Genomic DNA, 21791 nt, shown 5'->3' on the forward strand with positions numbered 1-21791 from the left:
TGGTATGCTGTAAATCTTTGTCTTTCTAATGTACAATAAAATAGTTTAAATAAAATAAAAGGTATAACAGGTGTGGTAACAATTTCAGCATGGTATTTATCAAATATTTCTGTATAATCACATAACGAAATACTGAAAGCAAAGAGGGTTCAAAATATGTCCTTGAATTAACCACAACCTACAACCTTACCTGTTCATGATAGCACAGGAAATAAATTGGCAAAGGATCAAATCAATAATACAAAACCAAAAATATATAATTTATATCATTTATTTTGTATTAGTATCTTACAGTCCCTGTACTCAAACATGTATTTTACAATTGTTTCTCCATTTGGATACAAAACATTAAATAAAATACTAGTTATAAAACAATCTTACGTTTCCTGGGAATACAATGTAGAAAATGTTTGTACAATATTTAAAATGTCAGTAAAACAGTTTACAATGTAATAAAACAAAAAAGAATACACTAAAGAAACGCAAAGAACAAAACTTAAAAATGTAAATATATAAAGAAATAGCACACTTTGATAAAACGTGTGTACATATAATTTTATAATAACAATGATTTAGTTTAAAAATATACATTATGCATAAGACAGCATTTGAAAACAGTTCAGTTATCCAGCATGGATAAGAAAAAAATATATCCTGTGTGTGATAAAAGGCTAGTTTTCATCATTAAAGACAGTCATGACAGAGCTGGATAGTTTTATGTAACAAGAGTTTTTTGGAGCTGAACAATTTCTGCAACTTGTGACAGGAAAGTCACAATACAAATAGCCAAACCACCTGATAATCTCTTGATAAATTAACTGGAATGAGTACAACCAGATTTCCGCAACTAATTTAAGACTGAGTTTGTACAGTTTAGCATTACATGTCTGAGTGAAAAAAAATAATTATTAGGCTTATATCCTTGCTATGTAGTAATCACCTAAAAATGTAAATATAATAGCCTGTTTTTAACAACCAAGAGCTATGGGAATAGCTGCCAGTATGAAGTTGATTAATAGCTCACTGTTCTGTCTTTATATACAAACAGAATAAAGCTGGCGCACTGAGTTATTAATCAACTTCAAACTATCACTAAATATTACTCTATAGCATGGATATGTGCAGGAATACGAATCCACATCCTAAGTTTAATCATGGATGAAAAGTTCTATTACCTTTCATAGTAATTAGTACTGAGCAATGTTCCTAAGGGTAGGTTATGTAAATAGCTGCTGCTGATGATGACTGTTAAGTCCAGCTATTTATACCAACTTTGAATTGTTGATTAAATGCTCCTAATGGAATATATATGCTGACAGACCATAAATTGTGTTGTACATCCATATTGGGTGTAATATTTGTTTTATGGATTGGGAAATTAAAAAAAGTGATTTAAGTAGCAAGAGAATTTCAATTAATGCATTATTTTCTAAATATTTGTTATATTAATATTATGGTCTCACAAACATCTACCTATGTAGATATATTTATATAGACATCTCCCTCTCCCTCTCTATATATATATATATATATATATGTATATATATATATATATATATATATATAGCTGTGAAGAAACACTAGGTGGCAGTAAAGACCTATTACACAACACACCTGTACATTTGATGTAAATGTATGCTATTGAGAGAGTGAGAAGGAGAGAACGCTGCTCCTTACCTTTATGAATACACACACAAAACGCACAAAGAAATTTGGTAAAATGTTTGCAAATGACTCTTATGTACTTGACTATTCCTACCGACTAGAATTTCCTCATTTCTTGGGCTTATTTTGTTTGGTTTATATTTAGCTTTTTGTGTGACAGTTACCATTTATAAGGACCTTTGCTATTCCAAATTGACTCGATTTTCTATCCACTAGTTTTAATTGCACTTAGTGTTAAATTAATAGGAATATACTAATTTAAGCAACAAAGTGTAACTGCGATGCCACCTAAAAGGCAAATGGCTGCTGTGGGAGTAACTGCACAGCAAGAAGCAGCAAAAAGACGGAGGGCAGAGCTGGATAAAGTCATCTCACAAACTATTCACTATTCAATAAATGCTGCCACACGGATAAAGTCAAACTGGGTGCAAAAGGGTCCAACATGATCTTACTGTTATTGTTTTCCGTCATTTTGACGGGCTTTCAACAAGTAGGACAATAATTAGCACACTAGGCTTTCATGTTAATCGGTTTAGTCAATTTAGTAGTGAGAATAATGGAAGCAAATTTTTGGTTTTATCTATTTGCACTGTGTTGCTTGATAAGGCTGTCTGTGGAAGTAACTATCAATAACTTTGAATCCACTTCATACAGAGTTAATCTGGAGTTGATTGAGGGTATCGTCAAGATGCAGACCAATAAGTTACACTAACTGCATAAAGTGCTTAATATTGAGGCATACTGCATACCTGGTATTCGGCTACACCTACTGTGTGTATTTGACAGGCACACTTTGTGATCTGTACCTTTAATAATAAATATGAAGCATACATTTGGAAGGTGTTGATTAATTATAATGATTATAATTAATAATAATGATTGCATGTTAAGATTATGCAAAATATCTGAAGTCTGCACACTGTTTTTCAGACAGATACATACTGTTAATTGTTTGCTACTGTGTTTCCCAATTATTTTACAATCTCAATTGGGCATATAGAAAATGTATTTTCTAAAATCAATTAACTCAGCCAATTTACTTCAACTGTAGAATCAATAGGGCAAGCTGTGTCTGGGGTGAAATAGTTCATGTTGGAAGGAATGGTAAATGTAAATCAATTATGAAAATGGAATTTTTGAACTGGACAGATATACAGTAGATCTGCAAGAATAAGTACTTATTGGTTTACAACAGAAACAATGACATACAATTAACTTGTTAGAACAGACTGGCTAAAAACAAATAAATATTAGACACACTTAAAAGTCAATTTTACAAATAGTTTTCAGTGTGGTTCTGATGCAAAACTAGAATTGTCCCTTAAGTCTTTATTTAAAAAAGTCATAGTTGTCCTGTTTTGGCCAAAAAAACAAACTGTCATTTTGTAATATTTCTTACGAAAATGTTTTCACTCCTATTTTACAGTAAAACACAGAGGTGGGCTTGGCAATAGGATATCTTTTTCCCTAGACTGGTCTCTCCTTGTCAGTCAGTCAGAATGGGCCTGGCAAAGTATTTATTTGGCTAAGTTGTCTACTAGGTAGAACTATTTCCTTCATACCCAGTAGCTGGCTTATAGCCCTGTAATTGGTCTATAGCATTGGCCATTCACCATAATGCGAAGGGTGGTCTACTGATATGACAGTTTCCTGGTACAACCTATCTCTCCAGCACAACAAGAGGCAGCACATAACTGCAGGTGGGGCAAGTAATCGTTGAGTCTGCATTGTTTTGCTACCACATATATGAAAGAGAAATTGAACTGTATAACTACGAGAGATTTACAAGCCTACATTTCAAAGCCACCAGAGATTTCTGGTGTTTCATTATTAGGCGATTACAGATTTGAGTTTTCATTATAAAGCCACTAGTAAGTTGGAAGTCTTTATTGTATTGTGGCCACCAAAATAGGGTCTGTATTGTATAGTGGTATGCCAGTGTTGTGTATAGTGGTAAATATATTGCACTCTATATTGCATATTAGGCACTAAGATGATCTCTGTCATCGAAAATGTTCTATTTCTGCATTATATAGTGTTTACTCGAATATTCCCTTAATTGTAAAGAGGTCACTAAAATGTATATATATTGTAAAGAGGTCACTGAAATGCAGACTGTATTGTGTAAAGGTCACAAAAATGCTTTTTGCATTGTAAATATATCACTTGAATGCTCTCAGTATTGTATATAGGTTTCTAAAATAGGCTCTGCATTGAACACTGATCAGGTAGCACTACACTTTTGTTTCTATAAATGTCATGTGTAATAAAGGCCTACATTAGACAAATCTCGTCCGTGTGACCGTTTCGACAATGCTGGAAGAATTACTTGAATTTCCCCCAGAGCTAAAGATCACCATCAATCCCTGGTGTAACTAATGGTAGTGGCAAATGATAATTATGAGAAAGATATATATAGGATCAGGGCTTAGAAATGAAGCACGAGCAGTCCATAAATTTCAACCAGGCCACAGTTTACATTGTGATAAGTTTTGATGAGGTGCGTTAACATGTGATTTTTCCTAAAAACTTAAAAGACACTATCAGTGAAGGAGCTAAAGCTGTGATCATGGAGTCTATATGAGTTTAAGCCTATTGGAGGACACTGCAGGGAGACTTGTGGCTGACAACAGAAGCACTAGTGTGCACTGAGCTATGTTTCATCATAGATTACCAAATATCTCAAGTTCGTGTATGGGCTATAGAGTAAGGTGTAGGGACTTTAACAGATTATATATTTGTGAAATGTTACAAGCCTTTTTTTTTTAATAATAAAAAACATGTTTTATGTTGAGTTCACTCTAATAAGAAACATGGTAGCAATCATTGATGCAATTATGCAATATGTACAAGGAGACATTTAAGGGATTTTTGGCAGAAAAAAAAGGAATGTCTGTATTGACTCATGGAGTCTCAACACCAGTAGGACATCAAATAAGTTTGTTACAGAGACTTTAAAGAGAGATATAAGGAAAGAAATTCAGCTCATTGAAGGCACAGTGGAATCTGATAAGGAAGACAAGTCCATAACAAACCTATGGATGTAAAATGTAAAAAAAGAGGAATTGAATGGCACATAACAAATATGGAACTAGCACTGGCAGGTCAGCGGTCATGGCTTCTGGAAAAGCAAGTGCTGACTCCTGCACATACTTATTCATAGTTTATCCAGATGAGAAGGGTTCTCCTCTTGTAGGAGGAACTGCTGAACAAATTCCTGACACTTTCTCTTGTCCAAGTTGCTGGGTTTGGGGTGACCAGGTGGAGGACGGAGTAAAAGGTTTCCAAATATACTTGCTGTAAACAGAAAGATCAGAATGAAACAAAAGACCCTTTAAACCCACAGAGTATCTCTCTCTCTCTCTCTCTATATATATATATATATATATGTATATATATATATATATATATATACATACACACACACGTTAACCCGTGCATAATACTCATGCATTCTAGTGAAATCAAGCTACTTAAGGTCTTAAAAAGGTTCTTGTCATGCATTTGGGCCTAGCCCAAGCCTCCTCAGGGGAAGAGCGTTACTTCCCGACGCAAGCGCCCTTTTTAATGTGTGTTCATGAGGTAAAATTACCTCACGAAAATGAGTTTGACCCCTCAACTCGTAAATTTAGCCTTTACTACCCCTCCCACGGGGGGGGGGGGGGGGGAAGGGGGGATGATGGAAGTTAATTGACTTCACTATTCTAATTTTTTTGTCAAATAATGTCAGTATACCAAATTTCAGGTCAATTGGATGAGCCCTTTCTGAGAAAATAGTTTTTTCCACACACACACTAACACACGCCGCTAGGCTTTTACTTTTATATATTAGACAAGTTAATCCATGCATGATACTCATGCATTCTAGTCAAATCAAGCTACTTAAGGTGTCAAAAAGGTTCTTGTCATGCATTTGGGCCATAGCCCAGGCCTCAACCACCAACCACTCCCCACTGTCACTTCTCCTTCAAGAAATATATATATATATTTTTTAAATCTTTATAAACACTTTTAACAATTAACAAATTAAATCAACAAATTAAAAACATCTTAGTATACCAAATTTCAGCCCTTTCTGAACTTTTTTTTCCACACACACTAAGAATTTAGTAGGTCAGTGTATAACTCCGCCCAGCAGGTGGCGCTGAAGCTTGTTTTTTTTCCCCACACACAGACTAACACACGCCGCTAGGCTTATATATATTAGATATATATACACACACACACACATATATATATATATATATATATATATATATATATATATATATATATATATATGCATATATACACACATATATTTATCTGTAACATTAAGGGGCGTATTCAATTGTTAGCGTTAACGCTAACAAACGAGCGCTCAAAAAATCTTAGCGTTTATAAGGTAATTACTCGCGGAATTTCAGCTCGCAGGAAATTTTGCGAGTAAACTACCGTATTAATGCTTTTCGCGCGCAATATTACGGTATAAACGGTAATATTTTTTGAGCACTCGTTTTTCAGCGTTAACGCTAACAATTGAATACGGCCCTAAGAATGGTTTACTCTTGTTTTCAAATGTGATAATCAGAGTTCTGGTAAGTGCACTAGGCGACCCTAAAAGTGTTTTATCAACATTCCTGAAAACTCCTTAAACTCTACAATATGACTACTATATTTTATGGAATTGGCCAAATTTCTTATAACACACATGTATGTTTTGCCACCTTTCATCCAACATGTCTGTTGACTAAAATGTATACAATACTGCTATGAAAATGTACACTCACCATGGATACCAACTGTCAGTAAATTTACTGACAACTTTTGTCCCATCAGTGATTATTTATTTATGTAAATGACATCAGAAAATAACCACACCAATCACACAATAATAAATTATTCATTTTCTAAAATGTTTAGTAAAAAATGATTTAGTTGGAAAACATGAAATACACAAACTGACATTCCAAAATGAAGTTGTAGACTAAAATCTGTATTAGTATATATAAAAACAAATCAAAAAATACACTCCATTGCTCTTGTACTTGTAAGTAAGAAAGGATAAATTATTCATGCAGATTTGAGACATCCAACACTGCAAACGTAAAATTTTTACATTTCAAAAAGTTTGTTACAATGTACTGAAAATGAAAAGTGAATCAAAATAGATCTTACCTAAAATGTTAATATCCAGGTGGTTCTTTATGGAATTGCTCAATAGCTCCCGCAAGAAGGAGATTACGTACTTAAAGACGTTTTTGTGATGCAAAGGTAACATTGAAATAATCTAAAGAATGCAAAAAAAAAAATAAAAAAAAATGACTATAATGTATTCTCATACTAATTAAGTTATTTTAGCAATTAAAATTGAAAGAATCATTCCACCTTAAACCAAAAAATACAGTTTTAGATTGAATATTGGAAGTATCTGGGAGTTGGATTTCACAAGATCCAGCAGTGTCTGCAGCAGTATCTCACTCCTACCATCCTTGTTGTTTTTCAGGCAGGCAGTGTGTTGTGGGTGGACGGGAGCACACGGAGTGGCACATGCAAAGGATGAAGGGCCAACTGAACGTTGTGAACATCAGACCCCAGGCAATTAAGCTTTTGTGTGGAATATCAGAAGGTATATGCCATCCCAAAAGTACATTTTCAGTTTTGGGTGGAATTAGCCTTTCAGATTGGATATTCTTCTATAAAAAGGGAAATACACTGCAAGTTCGCAGCCAGTGAGAAACTTACATTACATAGAATGTAAGAAAATGGAGGCAGATGCTACAAATAAGATGCATTGTGGTTTTGTGTTACACTATTATTGCACCAAAGATGTGCTGAATATGTATCCCTATTTACTTTTTTTCACACCTTAATAAAACATGCACATAAAAAGATCCTGGGATTGTTTTCCATGCTCCTGCACTAAAATGCCAGCACAATCTTTTCTAGAAGCAGAAATATTCCTGGATCCTGGTACTTGATATTTATACAGAAATTGCAGAATAGCTGGTTTTGCCCATGGCTGTCAATCAGATTGGAATGTGAAAACAACATCTAATTGGTTGCTCTGGTATGGACCCTTTTGAACAAGTACACAAAATTGTAGCCAATAGTAATCCTATGATCCCAAGATTGCAATAACTCAAAGAGCAAGATTTCAGGGGCGGATTGTGGTTGAAAAAAACATTGAAGGGATATCGATCCTTTTTTTTATGGAACTATTGTGAGAGGAAGCATCCTTGTTGGTATTTATTCGTTTAACATCACACATGGTTATATGTGCACTCTTTATTACATAAAGGCATTTTTTTAATCCTGTTCCATTCCAAAATGTGTAAGACACTGTGTATTGCTGGACTGCAGAAAAACTTGACAGGGATAAAAAATGTATATACCATGACAAAATTACCTCTTTAGTGCTGCTATAATCTCCGGCACAGTCCAAACATCGATCATAATGATTGTAACTGATGACCGGTTCAGGGAGACCCTCCAAGAAGAGCAATAACGCCTCAACGAGAGAATGGTTGCTTCCAGCTTCCAGCACATTAAGGAAGTAACATCACTGGCATTTACCAGAGGGAACAAAGGGTTACAAGATTTGGCACCATCATGTCATCCTTGTTGCATTGAAAATGTTTTCAAATACTTATATATATATATATATATATATATATATATTCTGTGCCTCAATGGTCTACCCACCACACAAAGTGCATGCCTACTACGTGGTTCCTCAACGAGGCGGATAAAAATGAAATACAAAAAAAAATCCTACCCCTTTAGTGCCACCCATTCATTAAATTTTACTTCTCAATTTTCTCCTAAAATCCTGCTGGGCTTAGCCTAATTTATGGCTTACATTAACTATGAAAGTAGGGGACAAAGGGACTGCCATTATTACAGGTGGAGGTGGCAAGTTTGCATGTGTGAAGCGTTTTATTACATTGCTCTGAGTGCTACTGGAAATGTGCTTCTCACGAGACATGGCATATAGAATGAGCAAATCTCCGCCAGCTCAGAGCAGGTGCAAACATTCAAGTCCTTTTGGAAGCCCGACAGTGTGACATGGAAAACTAAAATGCAATGCAGCACAATGTTTTCACAGCAGAGAGGCCTTTTTGTTCTCTGTAAATGACCTCCAGTGACTACTAATATCATCAAAAATTTTACAGTAGGAAGTAAATTACATTTATATAATACAGCCTTCTAAAAGTATATGTATAATCTTCAGTCTGTCAACACTTTATTATGAATATTGTATGCTGTAAAACACAGCATTTTCCCTATTGTAGGCAGCAGAGTTACAGGTCACCTTTGAATGTCATGCCCTGTATAAAAGCACAGGGCACAGAAGGACTGACACACTGTCAAGGATCTTTCATATCTTACAGCAGTAACAGCAATTGATCAAATGCTCTATTTCTTAAAGGATACGGATAGATTCTGGAAATCCAGTATCTAAACAGTCTCTGATAGCTTCAAATTCAGATCTTAATCCAGGTTGCTGAAACAAATCTTCCTGCAATTAAATAAAAACAGTTATCTTTTTAACACTAGTATTCATTAAATGTAACATGCTTTGAAAAAATAGCATTTTTGATGATCACAAAGATCAATTAACCCAGCTGTTTCCTGATGAATTGAGAAATCTAATTGCATTATATTATTATCTTTTAATTATATAGTGCTGACATATTACTCAGCCCTGCCTATTGAGGGGATCATGACACCAAAACCTCCCCGACATACAATGACATGAAACAGAAGGTAAAGATGGCTCAGCCCAAATGAGCTTACAATCTAATAGGTGTGAGGAACATGATACAATTATTATTCTGCTACCTTATGTATTTGTTGCTGGGTAGAAGTGCGTGTCGCTACTGTAAGGCAGAAGTATTATCAACCGTCAAAGTTGCTGCCTGAAACAGAGCAGCTGCCACCACCATGGAGATCACCAAAAGGAGGAATAGAGACGGCATCAGCAATGACAGTTAAATTGGGTCCAGCAGCTGAACTGACATGGTATTCAGTAGATCTTCTAAATAACTCTCTCATTGTGGTTTGATGATCGCATTAACATGTAATTTCCTACTGCCTTCAGAAATTTGTAATAGTTTTATAATTGTCAGTAGATGATTATATCGGCTCTGTGCCCTACCTTCCACATAAAACACAGACATCCCTAATTGATATCCATATGCCGGGATTTGTATAGGATATTCACATAGAGTTGCCACGGAAACCCAATCTTCTGCTAGCACATTCCATTAAACAAACCAGGGTTTAGGGCAGGTAGAGATATATATGCAGAATCAGTTTAACAAGCTAAGGTCAGTCGTAAGAGAAGACAGCAGAATCATTTCAACAATCTGAGTCAAACACTTGAAAATGGAACAGGTCAGGATACAAGGCACACTAGGTCTAGCAGGAACTATCACCAGCATTGGTATAATGACAAACTGCAGGATGACTAGCTGCATGAGTGTAGTAAGTAATTGCACAGCTGATGCTGCCAGACTGAGAGCTGAAGAGACGCTGGTTGCTATTTACCTAGCAACCAGCTGAATAAATGAGACGCCGGCTGCATGGGCAGAGAGGACACTAATGTAGTCTGTGTTCAAATCAATGTTGATACAGCTCTCCCTGTAACTCTACCTTACCATATTACAGATATAGTAATTTATTGCTAGCAGGCATATCAGATAGCATTAAGTGCCATCACACCAATTTTTGTTTGTCCAGTCCAGATTCCATGCCCACTTACTCCTATCCTAGAGCTAGGAAAATTGCTAAAACTAAAATGTATACTTTTGTCACTGACCCATATAATTCTTAGACCCTGTATAAAATATACATAGCCCTATACTAAAGAGAAATGGATGGTTACATTTTGGGGTAAACCTTGTGGGTTGCACGAATTAGCTGAAATTTATTCTGTGTAGTATCGTGGGTTTTATGTTTCTAATTTTTTTGCCCATATCCCCTTAAGGCCCACAAAATAATATATGTCATACAGAAACATTATCAGAGTTTCCTGAACCAATACATCTCCAAAACTTAAAAATTGGTCTGGTCAAAAACAGGAGAAACCCCTCCAGCCATTAAGTAGTTAAAAACAATTATGTTAACAACTCATTGAGCCAGAAAAAAAATTATAATAAGGTTTGCCATCATGACAAAAATGTTTACTAAGTATATGTATTTTGCAGGTTATATTAACACTACATTATAGTTTTATAAATGTATATCCATGAGTTCTTAAAAATATGGTCATATCGAACAGCAGAGACCAATGCAGGTACCTCACAGGGTAATGAATGGTGCTTCCTTTTTAAATAGAAATATTCATATACCATGTAAATATAAATATACAATACTTGCATAATTTTACTCCAAACCCTCACCCATTATTGAAATGTGTAAAAGAATTCTGCTTTAAAATCTAATTTTTTTTATAACAATGGAGATTATATGGGAGGGGGATCTAACCTGCAAGGATGCATTCCGATGCAAATGATCAACCATCATCCAGAGCTCTTTTGGTATATCCAGCGGTTTCTCTGCACCAATAAAAGAATCCTTCATTTGAAGGGGCATTTGTGCCTGCAAAAGTTTTTAAAAAACATAACAAAACCATATACGTTAGTATTAAGAGTATGTTTACATACAATAAAGGGGATGATGCATGTGATCCTACCAGTTCTCTGATGGTGTCAGGAGACATGTCTCTGATGGGCTCTCTCATATAACACAACATCTGGATGGAGGATCCGAAGCAGCTGTGCAGATAGTTTCCAGTCACAGACAGGAAGAAGTCCTTCCCTCTGTCCAGGTGCAGAATTAAAATGTCTTCCAATCTTTCCTCACCAGAGTTCAGTTGAGAAGCTGATTCATTATTGACAAACAACTCCAATTCTATTTGTGTTTCTGATCCTAACATAGGAAGAGCACAATGCTGATTGTTTTTGTCTTATCTGTGTATCAGGTTAAAAAACAGCGTTTCTGTGCTTAAATTGTATTTTTCACATTTTAGCCAATATTTGCAGAAAAGATGCTAAAAAATATAGTAGACTATCTAAATGATTTTTGGACATCCCACCAATTACTAGGATGCCTGGCACAACAGGCTGTATTGTGGATAGTGCCAATACAGCCTTGTTTCCATCTTCCGCAGGTTCCTCCGTACTCACCTAACTTACTTTAACCATTTCCTGTCTTGAGGATTTTTACATACTAATGACTAACCCAATTTTCATGTTTTAATGAGGATTCAGTTTTGTTAAGAATATATATTTCTTTGATTTCAAACAAATTTATGCTGTCCAAATATATGGCATTAGCAGACATATGTACATAACCTGTAGGATATATATGAATGTAACGGTTCTTACATTTCTTCTCCCTTTTTCTTAAACTTATTTTTAATGAGGTGAAAGATGATACGTTTGATGGATCTCCCCTCTTGCTGCTGCTAATAGAATAAGTGTAAACTGAACATAAATGACAATAATGTAGCTATTCTATATAGTTTACATGAATTTAATTCTTCCCAAGCTTTCTGCAATATCTGATAACTGGCATATTATTTCTGCATTTGTGGACCAAAAAAGGGATTAATGTCTGATAATGATCTAATCATAATTCAGATCATTATTGGACATGCACATAATATAATTGGAAGATCATTGCCGTTGGCCTATAGTCATCTTCTGACCAGAGACTCAATGTGGTCTGGCAATCCAATTTGGCCATCTATGTGAATGTTTTACGTTATTGTCACCCATAGAAAGCATGGAGTGGATTTTATTGACTAAGCACTGTCTTGAGACTGCCCTCTAAGGGTCATTGGACCTGCAAAGCTTCTCTATGTACGTTAGTGCACCTACTTATCCATCAAGTCAATTTCAAGATGCATTCCCACACATGGAAAATCTGTAAAATAAACATGCTTCTACTTATGATGGTTGGCAGATGCTCAAGAAAATGCACTGGTGGTTAATACACCACATCAAAGTCCAAACCCACTATATGACCACACTTCTCATTAATTTAAACTTAAGTTTTTCCCTAAAAATACCACTCTGGTTAGCTTCATATATGTATTAAATTAATTCTGACAGAGAGGAGACATCAGGGCCATCTTTCTTACATAGTTCACTTCTGTTTGATCTCTTTTATTATGATGGTCGAAGTACACCTACAAGTGTACTTTCCTGTAGAGGTGCAAAATACATCCCATTATAAGACTAGTGATGAGATCTGAACCCTGGGACCTCAGAGGTGGTGGAGGATTCAAGTCTTTTAGCAGGGAGGAAAAAAATGTGCCCCCTCCTGCAAAGACGGTAACTTCCCTCTAAATTTACCTTCTCTGTCCCTTTATTTTAAATCATCCTATCCAGCAAAATTAAAACTTCTTTCAATTGCTTGGATGAAAGTATCAGCAAGGGTGCAAACAAACCCCTGCACTAGTTGCACAAAAGTACATAGTAAAATCCCAAGAGAGCATTTGCGCTTCTTTTACAGTGCTTTACCCTTATTGTAGTTACAGGATTTCCTTTGTATTATGAAAGCGCCCATTGCATTGTCATTTGAAGCACACAGCATTCATTTATATACAATAAAATATAATTTGATTGTGTCTGTTGCATTCCTGCTCCTACTAAGTGACATATGATTTGAGACCAGTGTGGTAGCCTCATCCCATGACAACCTCCTTCTCTGGGAAACAACTCACAGTTCCTGGTGTCACAGACATTGGTAATAGATAAACTTTAATTAGCTAGTTTGCGTTATTAGAAAAAGCAGCCACTGTTACCAATGATAGCTCTGCTCTGTAGCAGTGGCACCTGTGAGAGAGAATAGTTGTGGCACCAGTAACATTGTGGAGAGAGAGCAAAAACTGTGAACAACAGGCTGTGATGGCATTACGGGACTATACGGTGCAATTATGTGGAAATATGGGAGCATTCTGAAGCTAAATCGTGACATTATGGGGATTATATTTTTAGGGGATAACTGGGTGTCATATGGCAAGTATTTACTATGCATCAATAGCATATTGTAAGAATATTCTTTTTAATTTGCAGTACCATATGTCAACTAAGTACTGAGGCGTCATACACACTTAGTAAAACAAGATCACAAGAGCTAAGGTCTGCACAATGAGCCTACAATAAAGATTTTAAGCTTTACTCTATTTTCATGTGGCTATTCACAGAAGCGTATCAGGAAAAGAACATTATGCTTGTACCATTTTGCTCTATTTTGATCAGCTTCCTTAGAACACAACTTTGTAACTAGGCTCAAATGGGAGAGCCTAGGTTTTAAAATTCCCATTTTCAAATTAGAAATTCACAGGAGTGGACATACCTGGTGTAAGAAATCCTTTGCTCGGATTAGCTCGGAGCCATTGTTTACTATAAGAAGGCTCATCAAGCTTACTTATGAACTGAAACTGACATGCCACCTGCCCGTCATTATGAATGGTGAATGTCTGGACTTGTAGCTGCATGTACTTCACATCCCTGAAGTTGAACTATGGAAGAGACAATACATCAGCATTTTAAGCTTCCCTTATTGATGGTAACACATGCACATTTAAAGTTTCACTGTGTTTACACATGCATAATATGAAATACAGAGAAACACTTATGCAATAATATGTTAAACTGTCATTATGAGTGAAATGTTGTTTGTGTTCACCGATTTGCATCCATATTTTCTTTTGTTTATTTTTATTGTTGTATAGATTAAAGAGTTTACAAAGATTTTATTTCCCTTTAAGGCACTCTAAACTCAAAAATTGTCTATGCTTATGCTTACTTGTATCTAGCACATGGGAAGTAAATGCTAAAGAGCTGTACAAGCTGTGAAACAAAGTAGGGTCTTAACTATCATCTCTTTTTTTGGACTTGACTTAACCCATTTGTACCAGTCTAAACAAACGACACACCAAGTAACCCTTACAATTACCATGTAATCCTAACAAATACAATATATACTTGCAAGTAGCAGAAATGTATTCATGTTATATAACTGAACCAAAAGGAAGTGTAAAGAGGGCTGTGGCTCATAGTGCCAACTGTTTCAAAAACAAAGAGCTGGTTACAGCCCACCTAAGAACACACTTAAAACTCCAGGGAATAAAAGTATTAAGCAGCGTTGTTTGCAAGTCGCCTATATTCGGCGACTTTGAAGGGGAAATTTAAAACGGCAATGTCTTTAAAGGCATTGCCGTTTAAATTTCGCCCGCAAAGTCGCTGAAAATCGTTGACTTGCAAACTCCACTGCTTAATACTTTTACCCCAGGAATCTTCTTCAGTAAGATACCATATAGGTTCAAGGTTTTGAGACAATACACACCATTGAACCATGAATGGCAGACTCGAATGGGAAAAAAAAACCCAGAAAAGAAACAGGATTTACACAGGTATTATTCCCTTGCATTTATTAATGGATTATAAATGCACATGTGTGGCCAACAATAGAGGAGTGTCTTTGGAAAGATGTATTTTTCAACCCACTGCAACAGCATGTTAAAAACATCTGTACCTCTCTCTGTGATAGTGTAGCAGAAGGAATGCTTTCATTTTCCATCTTATCCAAGGAGCGGACAATTTCTTCAAATGTTTTTCTGTGAAGTTCTTCATTAACCACTTTTACCTGAAGAGAAAACAGACTAATGAGGATGTTCTTGAGACTTCCTCTTTCAAAACCACAGACAGTTAAACAGCTATCTAAGGAAATTGTGATTCTTAAAAACAAAAGAGAAGTTTAGCCAACTTTCAAATGCTGCATGGATAATTTAATGTGGGCTATTTTAGGAAATAGCCTATGTATAATAATCATGTTGTACATACTCTAGAAATATCCCGCAAAATAATGGGACTGTTGAAATTTCTGTTAGGTATAAGGAGACTGAACTATCATATGGAGAGAATAGCCATGCAGAACAGAATACATGCTGGGGCACATTAAGCATACTACTTAATTTCTCTAGTAGTACACTAGAAGTGCAACACCAACTTTGAGGGGCCATGTTAAAATATCTACAACTGCAACTTACAACCTGCAGCCATCACTACATCAGGCATTTTCTTCCAGCATAATAGCATAAAACCTGTGACCTACTTAAAGAAAGACAAACCACCAAGGTGGTCACCCAGCCTTTGGGTCCCCTCCGTGTCACTTCCGCATGCAGTGCTTTGCTATTTTCGGTGGAGCGGCACTGAATGAATATATGCACCCAACTTTATCAATAAACACAGAAAAAAAGCAGCACACGCAGGAGTCCAGCTTTCTGAAATACTCCTCATACTGGCTCCCCATTCCCTCCAGAATGAAATACAAAATTACTCAGTTGCATCTACAAAGCCCTCAACACCACCACCCTTTTCATACATCTGAAAATATTCTCCCTCTTGAACCTATTAAATCTAGTTCTAACCTGACTCTGACCTTCTCTCTCATAACCATCTCTCAAAACAAGACTTATCCTGTGCCATTAACCACATATGGAATTACCTACAACGTCCAATCAGACTCCCACAGAATTCAAACCTTTAAATGCCCTCTGAAAACTCAGTTCTTACTTACAGCTTGACTTATTCCCACCAATACTACCCACACTCGCTCCTCTTACCTCAGCTGTGCCAGGTTCCCATTAGATTGTAAGTTCTCATGTGTAGGGGCAATCCTACCTTTTGTTTTTATCTATGTTTACATTTACTTTTTCTAACTTGAATGTATTTTATGTATGTCCTGTTTTCCTTTCAGTCTGGCTCTATGGTCCACTGTGGTGTCTAACAAATAAATAGCAACAACAACAACAGCGCAAACACCTTAAAAGAACATTTTAAAAGCATCCTTACCCCAATATTAAAAACAGAGACAACTGGTTTATGGTCACTTGTTTTAAGACACATGACACTTTGGTAATTCAGCTGTGTTACATGTTTGCCTTTCCAGAGTATGCGGTCACACCAGGCAGGTACACGGCACTTTTCACTACAGAGTACAAAGAGGTGAGAACACATTAAAGCAGTACATTCACAAAGTATCCCTAAGACAATGTCTATAACAAATCTTTGAACCAGTGATCACCATAGAAGTAAGTAGACCATGTAATGACTTTATGTGCTGCGTTTCTCAAATACATTTCAATTCTGCAAGAAATTTCTTCAAATAATTCTACATTTCTACAACAGGAGTTAATGATTTTTTTCCTGTCTACAGAATTCTTTTTATCCACTGCATTTAAAGAATTAGATTTTGAAAAGTATCCAGTCAGGGTTAAAGAAATATCAGTGGCAAGCACTACAAAAGGATATAAAATAAACACATTTTTCAATGAGGGAAGGACATGAATAAGCAAAATATTTCACCCATTGTGTTCACTTCCTGAGCAGTAATTTTTGACTCAAGATTGAGATAATTGCTAACAAGAATTTCGCTAGGCTCAATTGAAGCAAGTAGCTTCACCGATCAGCCACAGCACTAAAACCACGACAAGTGAAGTGAATAACACTGATTATCTCGTTGGCACCTGTCAAGGGGTGGGATATATTAGGCAGCAAGTGAACAGTCAGTACTTGAAGTTGATGTGTTGGCAGCAGGAAAAATGGGCAAGCGTAAGAATCTGAGACACTCTGACAAGGGTCATGGCTAGTCAACTGGGTCAGAGCATCTGCAAAATGGCAGTTCTTGTGGGGTGTTGTCAGTATGTAGTGGTTAATACCTACCAAAACTGGTCCAATGAAGGACAACACGTGACCAGGCCACGAGCATCCAAGGCTTATTGATGCACGTGGGGAGTTAATGCCTAGCCCACAGAAGAGATAGTGTAGCACAAATTGCTGAAAAAGTTAATGCTGGTTATGATAGAAAGGTGTCAGAACATACAGTGCATTGCAGCCTGCTGCATACGGGGCCGATTTACAGACCTGTCAGAGTGCCAATATTGACCCCTGTGCACAGCCGAAAGCACCTACAATGGAAACAATGGAAGAAGGTGGCCTGGTCTGAAGAATCATGCTCTCTTTTCCATCATGTGGATGTGCGTCATTTACCTGGGGAAGAGATGGCACCAGGCTGCACTATGGGAAAAAGGCAAGCCGACAGAGGCAGTGTCTAACAAGGAAACCTTGGGTCCTGGCATTCATGTGGATGTTACTTTGACATGTACCACCTACCTAAATATATTGTTGCAGACTTAGTACACACCTTTATGGCAAAGCTATTCCCTGATGACAGTGGCCTCTTTCAGCAGAATAATGCACCCTGCCACACTGCACAAATTGTTCCAAAATGGTTTGAGGAATATGACAAAGCATTCAAGGTGTTGCATTGGCCTCCAAATTCCCCAGATCTTAATCCGATAGAGCATCTGTGGGATGTACTGGAAAGACAAGTGTGAGCCATGAAGGCCCCACCTAGTAACTTACAGAACTTAAAAGAATCTGCTGCTAACATCTTGGTACCTCAGATACCACAGGACACCTTCAGAGGTCTTGTGGAGACCATGCCTCAATGGGTCAGAGCTGTGTTGGCAGCATGAGGGGGACCTACACAATATTAAACAGGTGCTTTTAATGTTGTGGCTGATCGGTGTATATGGGACAATGTACTCCTTACTGTTAGGTTATAAGGATTATTATGACATCCAATATCAGAATAATTTGAGGTAACCAGTACAATAGTCTATAATAATTATACACACATTTTTCTTTACATTATTTAATAAAAATGTATTTTTAGTAACACACACACACTTCCACTTATTGCGGTAGCGGTTTCTACCAGTCATGTAACCCACTGTGTGCATCAGCACCGGAATACTGAAATTTGTTCCGAGTTCGTCTTTGATTTGAGCAGCACGAAGACATTCTGATATCAAAAGGCACCACTTATACAAATAATATTTAACCTTCAATGAACATTGTCCATTGACATATATGATATAAACCATAATACTGACAGATCAACAAACTTTTTTGAAATATGTGGTGTATGGACACAGTTCTCATTAGATAAAATAATTACACTAATTGTGATTAAGATTAAGCTTTTTCAGTGTGCAGACAAGAAGGGAAACCAGCTATTGTATAATAGAAAGAGGAAGGACACTTACATGTACATGGGTAGCTTCAGAATACAGCACTATCTAAGATTTTTGCTAGTCAATTTGATTAATTTGACCACTCATTACATTGCATATGGAGCTATTATATTGAATCAAAATCTACCGGATTGTATTTCATCCGCTATGGTGACAAACTTGGTCGAACTAGTACTCTCATTGCTGCTTGCATGTGTCCTTCAATTTGAATGGTATTCTCTATTGTGATGCCACTGCGTAAAGTAATGCCACCACGCCAATGCAGATTTGTTATATATGTTTCTAAACATTTGAGAGGTATAGGAGACGCGGGGTAGAAAAGTTATTAGAAATGTATCTATGGTGCCCAAATAAGTATGGCGGGTGCATAATATTTTGGCAAGATTTCTGTAGCTCTAAATTGGAAAATCTGTTTCCAGCTACTTAAAAATTACACTCTGAGACCTAGATATGACAGTCTCCTAACCTCTACATTATTTTGTCCATTCTTACTATAAGAAACCTACCTTGAGTCCCATTCGTCAGAACCAGTGTTGTACTTGTAAGTGGGTTGAAACATTATCTCTCCCTCCGTAAAACCATCGAAAACAGCCTTTTCCTCAATCTGCTGCTTCAGCTAAAGAGAGAAACTAAAAGGAGTCAGGTTTCAAAGATGATTGCTTTGAGAATAATGCATCATCTTTTTTATAATAATTTATGTAAGCTTTTGGCATAAATTGCGTCCAACTCTACATAAGGCCCTTAAAGAGGAATTAATAAAGAAGATGGTTACTTTTTCACAAAAGAAACCCTCCATTAACAACAATAAATTGGTTCAGTAAACACCAATTGTGCACCCTGCCTCGCAAAATCCCCCTAATGCTGTGGAAGCTGTCCAATGACCCATCTCTCGCGACATGAACCATCAATGGGGATAAAATTCAGAACTCACCTGCCAGCTTCAATATTGGATTGTGCCATTGCAGAAGGGGGTTGGTAGGCCTCAGTTTTTTTTTTATTATTTAAATAGGGACTATTCACTGCTAAATAATAACTTTATATGCAAAAATTTGGGAAAATGGCATATATCTGCACATCTTAATGCACAATTAGAATTTCACTGAATTTAACAGACTGGAAAAACAAAGAAAAGCACTGAATGTGGTTCGTGCAAAAGTTTGTGCACTCATCCCATGGAGTGAACGTATTTATTTATTTTTAAGGACACAAAAATTAAACCAGGTAAATACTTTTGCTAGTTGAATGACTACGCTGACCCTTCTAACCTTTCAGGATGTTGTGCGTATTCCTAACAGAAAGCAGTGGCAGACAATAGAAAGATATCTAGAGATATCTTAATACTTTCAGCCTGAAATTTCCAGATCAAAACCTCATTAAAAAATGTAAGTCAATGGTACTAGTGAAGTCAAGGCAATATGAGGAAGACTCAAAAAAGGAAGATTTTTGTACTTCATGTCAAATCCATTTCTCCAATTCGGATACCGCTAACCTTGTGGTAAAGCTGGCGTTAGTGCTGGAAAAGGCACTAATTCTAAACTGTAAACCGGTTGAAATTCAAGCTCCTCCTTTACTATACCCCTCAAACAATTCCTCCTCAGTTTTTTAACTAACAAAGCCCATAGGGTAGGACTGAAATAACCATACAAGAACACCAATCAACCCTTAAGACAAAGTGAAAAGTGGTGGGTGTGCAGTGTCCCCAAATGGCATCAGAGAAATGGATTTAATGGTAAGTAGTAGAAAAACCCTATTTTTCTCTTTCTTTATATTTGGCGAAAATTGCTAGCCTTGGGAATGTTACAAAGGTGCCCCTAGCTCAGGAACAATTTCATCCAAAGCTGGCATATTTGGAAACAAAGACATTGACATCTTAGCTTAGTGCAGTTATAACAATATTTTAGTTTAGATTAAATTCTGACACCACCTTGGGCTGAGACGAATTCTTGGTGCACAGGACAGCTCTGTCATTGTAAAAGACCATATATGATGACCTAAAAGATAGGCTCTGAGTCCCCTAGGAAGTGGATCTGTGTGAGTCCCTAATGCTTACAAGATTGTCAGAGGGTTTTCAGAAAAAATTGTAGCTGTATATCTTGGTGATATTCTTTGTTTCTCTTGTTTTGTTACAGAATATCATTGTCATATTAATATGGCAGCCTGGTGGCTTAGAGTTTACCGCTTCTACCTCACAGCACTGGGTTCATGAGTTTGATTCCCGACCATGGCCATATCTGTGTGGAGTTTGTATGTTCTCCCCATGTTTGCGTGGGTTTCCACCTGGTGCTGTGATTTCGTCCCACACTCCAAAAACATACTAGTAGGTAAATTGGCTGCTATTAAATTGACTCTAGTCTCTCTCTTAGTCTGCGTGTGTGTGGGTGTGTGTGTGTTAGGGAATTTAGACTGTAAGCTCCAATGATGCAGGGACTGATGCGAGTGAGTTCTCTGTACAGCGCTGCGTAATTAGCAGCACTATATAAATAGTTGATGATGATGATGATGAAAACTGTTCTGCTTCTCTTATACTGTTATATACAAAACTTCAATACAGATTTAACAAGTTAAAAAAAAAAAAACGGTATTGGAGAGAATCAGTTGTTTGTTAGAAAAAGCGTGAATTTGAGATAACCGGTTTCTTTTCTTGATTATATTGTTTCCCAAACGGGTTTTAATATGGACTTATCGAGGCACAAGTAATCATTAACTGGGCTCTTTCTACTAGCCTTAAAGCTATACAAAGAGTTTTAGGTTTTACAAATTACTATAGTTGTTTTATTAAATATGTCTCTATCATTGTGGCTGTACTAAATAAACAAAAGGGGCTAATCTTCCAGAATGAACTTCCGAGGGCCTGACAGTCTTTAAATCCTTGAAAATAACATTTTGTACAGCTTCTGCTCTTTAACATCCTTACAGCACACTACCCTTCTATGGTGAAGGAGATTTCTCAAACTGCAGTATGCATAACAAATTACATCACAGTACTTTCTTTTCTAAAAAATTCTTTGTGGCAGAACTTAATTACGAT

At 36.5% G+C, this 21791-nt stretch overlaps 1 protein-coding gene across 4 annotated transcripts in view; it reads right to left on the reverse strand.

Annotated features, from left to right (window-relative positions):
- Positions 1-255: 255 nt before the first annotated feature.
- The window catches only part of INPP5B (inositol polyphosphate-5-phosphatase B), a 134236-nt gene continuing 112700 nt past the window's right edge, over positions 256-21791 (reverse strand). For all 4 annotated transcript variants that reach the window (XM_075195402.1, XM_075195401.1, XM_075195404.1 and 1 more), the window contains 10 exons: positions 19270-19379; positions 16518-16653; positions 15199-15309; positions 14017-14182; positions 11345-11580; positions 11137-11250; positions 9082-9166; positions 8054-8181; positions 6823-6934; positions 256-4962 (listed from right to left, as the gene is read on the reverse strand). In XM_075195402.1, coding sequence (XP_075051503.1) covers positions 4823-4962; positions 6823-6934; positions 8054-8181; positions 9082-9166; positions 11137-11250; positions 11345-11580; positions 14017-14182; positions 15199-15309; positions 16518-16653; positions 19270-19379 — 1338 coding nt within the window. In that variant the 3' untranslated portion in view covers positions 256-4822. The remainder of the gene's footprint in view (positions 4963-6822; positions 6935-8053; positions 8182-9081; positions 9167-11136; positions 11251-11344; positions 11581-14016; positions 14183-15198; positions 15310-16517; positions 16654-19269; positions 19380-21791) is intronic.

Source organism: Mixophyes fleayi, chromosome 2, assembly GCF_038048845.1.
Source record: "Mixophyes fleayi isolate aMixFle1 chromosome 2, aMixFle1.hap1, whole genome shotgun sequence".
Lineage (NCBI taxonomy): Eukaryota > Metazoa > Chordata > Amphibia > Anura > Limnodynastidae > Mixophyes > Mixophyes fleayi.